The sequence below is a fragment of the Microtus ochrogaster genome, chromosome 5, assembly GCF_000317375.1.
Source record: "Microtus ochrogaster isolate Prairie Vole_2 chromosome 5, MicOch1.0, whole genome shotgun sequence".
Classification (NCBI taxonomy): Eukaryota; Metazoa; Chordata; class Mammalia; order Rodentia; family Cricetidae; genus Microtus; species Microtus ochrogaster.
Window position 1 is genome coordinate 4,381,230 of NC_022012.1, and position 6,806 is coordinate 4,388,035.

The following is a 6,806-nucleotide window of genomic DNA, read 5'->3' on the forward strand; positions in this document are numbered from 1 at the left end:
CGATACTATGCATATTCCTTCGATACTATGCATATTCCTGTGATACTATGCATATTCCTGCAATACTATGCATATTCGTGAAACACTATGTATATTCCTGTAACGATATGCATATTCCTGCAACGCTATGCACATTCAGGCAACACTATGCACATTCCTGCAACGCTATGCACATTCCCGCAATGCTATGCATATATTTGCAACATTCGCTAAGAAGAGGCACTTGAAAGAGTCCAACCTCACAGAAATGTCACCTCATCTGTTACAGCTCAACACTGAAACAGAATAAAAGTACTGAAGATTTAGCAGAGTGGGAAAATGTGGATTCTTACATCCAGGGTCTTGTGTTAAGGTGGCAACAACCCCACAAACTTTTAGAACTTAAGACTCAATATGATGTAAGAATTAAGAAAGATAGCAAATTGTCTATGTTTCAGAGAAAACTGTGCTGAATCACCTGTACACATATCCCAAATCCATAGCACCCCTGTCTCAGCTAAAACTTACAAAATGTGGTATTCATAAGTTTCTGGACCTTGGAGTTCACACCTCCTATTCGGTACAGGCCTAAAATGGTGATACCTGAGGGAGGAAAATCACAAGTGAATATGGCTTAAAAAACTTTTTAAGCACAGAATCTAAAAATCTCAGGCATTTGCCCACGCAGAATCTGACAGCTACTTACCTAATTTTGCTGAGGAATCTTAGTCATCCTGCCCTGGAAACACCCGCCCTCTACAGAAGTAGCAGAGCAGGCACTGAACAGACGTTTAAAGTCTTTTGAGATCTTTGAAGTCAAACTACCTACCTACTATTCTTTGAATATGGAAATGCATCCACGATAGGAGAGCAGTCAGAGTTCTCTGCATTTATATCCTCTGTCACTTACATGGTTATTTCAAAGGCGGGGGAGCGGATTGAAGGAATCTAAGGATTCTGCCGCACTCCTTAAATCTTACAAGTATAGGACAATTCTGAATGCAAATTCAAGGAACTCTGAATCACAGTAGGATTTTTGCTTTAAGCAAGAGTCTTAGAGTGAGAGTGTGCAGCCTGGACCTGGAGGCGGTTTCAACAGGCCATAATTCATGCACACAGCTAAGGCCGAAGCCTGGAGAATGAGATGGCCATGAAACAGAATGCAAGGCCCATAGATGATGAGTACAATCTTCCTGAGATCTAACCGTGAGTGTTAGAAAGGAAACAATAAAAAAACTGAAAACAATAGATAGTATTTTGTATGTCAAATGGAAGTAAATGGTAGCATATTTGAAGAGCTATGAAAGAAGTAGTGTAGGGGCTGGAAAGAAGGTTCAGTGGTTAAGAGCACTGACTCTTAACTGAAGTTCCCTGCACCCACAGAATGGCTTACAATCTTTTGTAACTTCAGTTTCAGGGAATCTGATGTTTTCTTCTTCCTATTTTAGGAGCTGACATGCACACAGTACATATATACATACACACATACATACATCACTCACATAAACATAGAAAATAAAATAAATTTTTAAAAAGAAAGTATAATTGGTTGAAATTATTATAGCTAGCTATATATTCACATAGCTTAAATGTATATCATGCACAGAACTGTTTTTGGGTTGATGGCCCAGAACTCACTTTCCTTTCCAAGCGAGAGGTTCGAGCAAGACATACGGGAGGAATCACGTGCCTGTCCGCACACTCACCTCTTGTCTCCACAGCTTGAATGCATTTTCTCACGAAGTTGAACCCTGCTTCATTTAAGTACACTGCAAGTGAGAGACATCCTAGTTAAGATCTGATGCGGAACTTGCCTTCCCCCTTCAGCTGGCTCTGTGCCTTCATGGAGTTTCCCACTGAGTTTATCAAAGACTTTAAACAAAAGGGAGACTCAGTCACTTCATCAAGGAAGCACAGAACACTCTGCATTGCGTTAGACCAGAAGCATGGGCCACTCTGCAGTGTTGAAACCCTTTATTTTCCCTACAGGCAGTACCTCACAGCTCGATAAATTCTTGTGGTGAATGGAAAGCGATAGTGCAGCCTTTCCTGTAGTTACTGTTTCCCTGTGGCCACGGCAACATCCCGAGTCTCTAACAGAGCTCATCAGGTTGCTGCCAGCTCTGCTTTTCTTTGCTGTGGTGTCTCAATCTCAAGCCCCAGCATCATGTAAGTACATGCTTTACATTCAGAACAGCTCTGACAAGCTCAGTCCATGTGCTAGTAGTTCCCCAATCTCTGGTCCTGAAGCAGAAAATAGCAAATGATTTTCATTCTCTGCTAGACTTTTTTAAAATCAGTCTTTGGGCTGGTGAGATAGTTCACTATGTAAAGGCCCTTGTTGCTGAATATCGTGACCTGAATTTGATCCCTGAGACCCATAGGAAGAGGCAGAGATTCAGCTCTTGCAAGTTGTCCTCTGACCCCACACAAGGGGCGTGGCGGACAAGTCCACTAACATTCAGCTGTTGTTGCCCCACCACCCTCTCCCTCATCCTTTCGCTCATGAACTCAATCAATATTGCAATAAGTAAATTTGCTTTAGTATTTTAAGTTGTGGGGTTAAAAGTAAATTAAATTAATTACATAAAGGAAACCATTTAAAAAGGCCAAGTAACATCCAGAGGAAACACTTGAGAAGTCATATATTGTAATAATTTCCATCAGATGGTAAATAAGCATTTTTAACATACCAAAATACTAATAAATGAGAATAATTCAAACCAATGAAATTGAAAACCTTCCAATCCTAAAATTGTGGTTAATTTTAAAATGCTGGGTAACTGAGTACATTGTTCAGCTTGTCAATAAAACTGGGCAAGAAGAAAGCTTCTTCAAGTGTTTTCAATAAGACTGTCCTCTACCACATACAAATTAGTGTGGTGTAAAATGGAATTGATTTTGCACATTCATTTTGAGTAAAGTAAGCAATAGACAGGTTATCTCTCAGAAGCAGATTGAGATAGTTGGAAACAATGCGCTGGTCTGTTCTAACACACCGAGAGCAGGAGCCTTGTGTAGAATCTGTCTACAAGGTCAGTCTCTGGCTCCTGAACTATTCCATGGATCCTGCCCAGTTTCCTCCCCGCCAGTTAATGCATGATTATTAATCCGTTCAGGGTGTGGAGAGAACAACCAGGAATTCATTCGTTGCCTTTGGTTGTGTGCACTTTGCCTCAAAGAGTTGATTCCATGGAGCTGAGATGGTAGCTAGCATTGACTAGAGCCTGGCAAAGCCACTGGCTCCTCTCGGCTCTGGTGTGACGAGCTAGGCCCTGGAGCATGCCCCCTGACTTCTATGAATGAGACTCTCCACCTATAAAATGTGAGAAGTGGCACTCAGTAGACACACCTGCCATCCCAGCACTGAAGAGGCTGCGAGTGGAGGGCACAGAGTTTAAGGCTAGCTCAGGCTACACAGTTAGAGCAGAAACTAACAGCAGCAACAAAACCTGCAGAAGAGGAAGGCAATGTTTACCCTTCCACGTAAAACCTATGGTACTAGAAATGAGGAGACGCTCAGGAGTTACAGTGTTGCCAGGTAAGCAGAACACCTGGAGAAGAAAAGAGGAAGGCAATGTTTACCCTTCCACGTAAAACCTATGGCACTAGAAATGAGGAGACGCTCAGGAGTTACAGTGTTGCCAGGTAAGCAGAACACCTGGAGAAGAGAAGAAACACTGGATGGACCTTGTGGCCCACCTGTAATTGCAACCTCAGAAGACAGACACGGAGGATGCCCAGACTAAGCTGGTTAGGGAGACCAGCCTTACTGGTGAGCTCTGGATTTGACCAAGTCAGGACTCAGTGAACCATGGGGAAGCCAGGGAGGATGATTCCAGACATCAGCCTTAGGCCCCACCCACCATGACACAAAAGTGCATCACATGACTATCAAAGTGGAAAAAGAGAACATGTTTGCTACATGGCACAGTTTTATCTCTGTTTCTTCTTTTACAAACTAAATATAGTAGTCTCTTCCTTATAGGACTGCTAAAGAATGAGTTAAAGCAGCATTTGGAAAGCTACACAGATTAGGTGCTGTGGGCGTTGGCTCTGTGCTCACAACTGCTGCTGAGTGTAGTATAACGTAAACCACTATGCGTGTGTGCATGTATGTATGGGTGTATATGTATATATGTATGTGCGCATGTATGTGCGCATGTATGTGTGTGTATGTATGTGTGTATGTGTGTGTATGTGTGTGTATGTGTGTGTGTATGTGTGTATGTATGTGTGTATATATGTATGTGTGTGTATGTATGTGTGTGTGTATGTATGTATGTATATATGTGTGCTCTGTGGACCAGGCTTCTTTATTCTTTGGGTATGTCTGAAGCAATTATAGCTTGAAAGACTGTCAATCAGTAGTGCCATTTTTTAAAAAGGCATATCATATTACTTAATAATAAAAGCAATTTAGGGCCAGAGCAATGACTTGTTTCTTCAGACTGACATAGCTCAGACACACAGCAGTAAAGCCTTGTGAGCTTAAGAGGCTGCTGAAAAGAAAAATCAGGCGTTAAAAAATGTTCCCGTGGGCTTATTATACCTCAGTAAATCACAATGATCAAATGCAGTGTTTCACTGGGCTGAACAGACTGTGTACACTGTGGCTGCTTCTTACATACAACTACTGCCCTGCTCTTCACAAAGGAAGACAGTGTTTCTTAGCATCTTGAAGAGTGATTGTGGTCATGTGATCAGTGCTATCCAATGAGAAGGAATGGAAGTGATCCTATGTCACTTCCCAGATGGAGGCTTGCCGTTTTCTCTTGCCCCTGGCATAAGATCAGAACGATCCAAAAGGAGGCTACTCTGGAACTCGAGTGTCACAGTAGAGGACTTGCGTGGACACGCACTGTGGACCAGCAAGATCCTGTGCTACCACAAGCCTCTGAGATCCAAGCGTCGGCTGTCACCAAGCCATGTCCTGTCCACATCTTACTTAATTATGTGTAATTTAAGGAATTTTTGCTGTGGCAACACAGACTCAAGAAAATAAATTCAGCTTAACAACATTAGTATCCTTAAAGAGAAAAATAAGGCCCCAATGATTCCAAAAATCATCTCTTGTCAGTTCATAGCCCAAAGGTCTATTCAACAAAGCTCCACTCCAGAGCCCGCGTTCTCTGCTGTGGTGTGGTTTACATACCCTGCCTCCAGTTGACCTGTTGTAAGGTACAGTTACAATGACGCTCAGAGAGTGTCAATTTTGAGGAATTCATGTGATGCAAAATGAGCAATTTTCTAAAGCCCTGAGAGGGTTATTATATTGCTTTCATTCATACTAAGTAAAATGCAACTAAAGTAGTGTTGCTGCTTTTAATAGCTGGAGAAAAGGATTACCCCTTAATTTCAAAAGAGATCACCAGGGAAATGTTTATTAATAAGGGAAATACCACCATTAAAAGGGTGTGTGTGAGCTGGGGGATGGCAACAAGTGGAGCACTTGTCGTGCAAGCGTGAAGTCTGGACTCCAGAACCACATGGGGTTAGATGTGGGAGCATGTACCTGCAATCCTAGCACTCGACAGCAAGATGGGAGCTGCAGAGGGGAGACCTGGACTCTAGAACCACAGGGGGTTAGACTTGGGAGCATGTACCTGCAATCCTAGCACTCGACAGCAAGATGGGAGCCACAGGGGGGCGACTCCTGGAAGTCTGGGGGCTAGGTAGCCTGGTGTGCTTGGCGGCAAACAGGAAACCTTCTCACTATTAAAGCAGAGGTAAGACCAACACCATGGTTGTGCTCTACCTTGCACGCCATGCTGTGGCACATGGGTACCCACAATTACACAAACAGAGACCGAGTGTTTCTGCTAACTCTCATCCAGTGGAAGAGAAAGTACTCTCAGTGTGGTGTAAGAAGAACGGCAGCTCATCCTACACAGTAGAAACATGGCATTCTGCATGTTTGCTTCAGGACAGGTGGCCAAGAGGAGCAGCCAAGTGCTATTTCTTTCCTCCCCCTTTCTGTACCATGTTGAGCCAGCAACTTCTGTGGTGGCTTCTTCGCTGAGACCTCCCGTGCCCCACCCTTACTTTTCCCTGTTTTAGGGAAGACCAGAGGAGTATTCAGAATCCAACTGCCATCAAACTCCCAGACACTGAAACCCTATAGTACTAATGCCACTTGGCCTGAAGACCTCTAACCTAATAAAGCTAATTTAGTCAATCAAAAGTTAAGTGTAAGCATTTTCTCCCTGTTGGAAACTGCTCAGGGCTAAATGAAATCCAACTGAAGTTTCCATGAGAATGTTCAGCAGGACAAAAGCTATTCATCTTAAGAGAATTCCAACAGCAAATGAGGGAAAGAGCAGCTGTTGGCAGCTAACAAGCAACAGTCCTTGTTCTTTTAACTTCCTACTGATTTTTAAACCCAGCAGGACTGGCCAAATGTAACCTTGGTGGTCTTACTGCATCTCCCAAAGGCTGCCAGGACAAAGCAGCGCTTGTCTTTAATCTCTTATTCACATTTTTAATCTGGCATTTCCTATTAAAAAGATACAAATATCAAACATCATACCATATGCATTTTCAGAGAAAAAAAGAGAGATGTGAGCAAATTTATTGGTACTCATGTTGCCCTCAGGACTTTTCTCATCTTCCCAAAGGATGGAGACTTGGCTCCCTTTACCTGTTAAACTTATGCAACACATGTGAGTTAGAACTCCCTTCGGTGGGAACGAAACTTTGACTTCTGATCAAACATAGTTCTGTTCCCATGGGAGAACGTCACGATGGACCAAGTTACCTAGGACACCTGTGGAGTTCTAATGATAAACTATGCATGCAATGCGAAGCTTGGAGTTCTAATGATAAAC

The 6,806-nt window shown here is 42.9% G+C and overlaps 1 protein-coding gene across 1 annotated transcript in view; it reads right to left on the reverse strand.

Annotated features, from left to right (window-relative positions):
• Arhgap42 (Rho GTPase activating protein 42) overlaps positions 1-6,806 on the reverse strand; it is a 224,432-nt gene that overhangs the window by 21,953 nt on the left and 195,673 nt on the right. Inside the window, exons 13-14 of the mRNA XM_005346793.3 lie at positions 1,686-1,748; positions 508-582 (exon numbers count right to left, since the gene is read on the reverse strand). Coding sequence (XP_005346850.1) covers positions 508-582; positions 1,686-1,748 — 138 coding nt within the window. The remainder of the gene's footprint in view (positions 1-507; positions 583-1,685; positions 1,749-6,806) is intronic.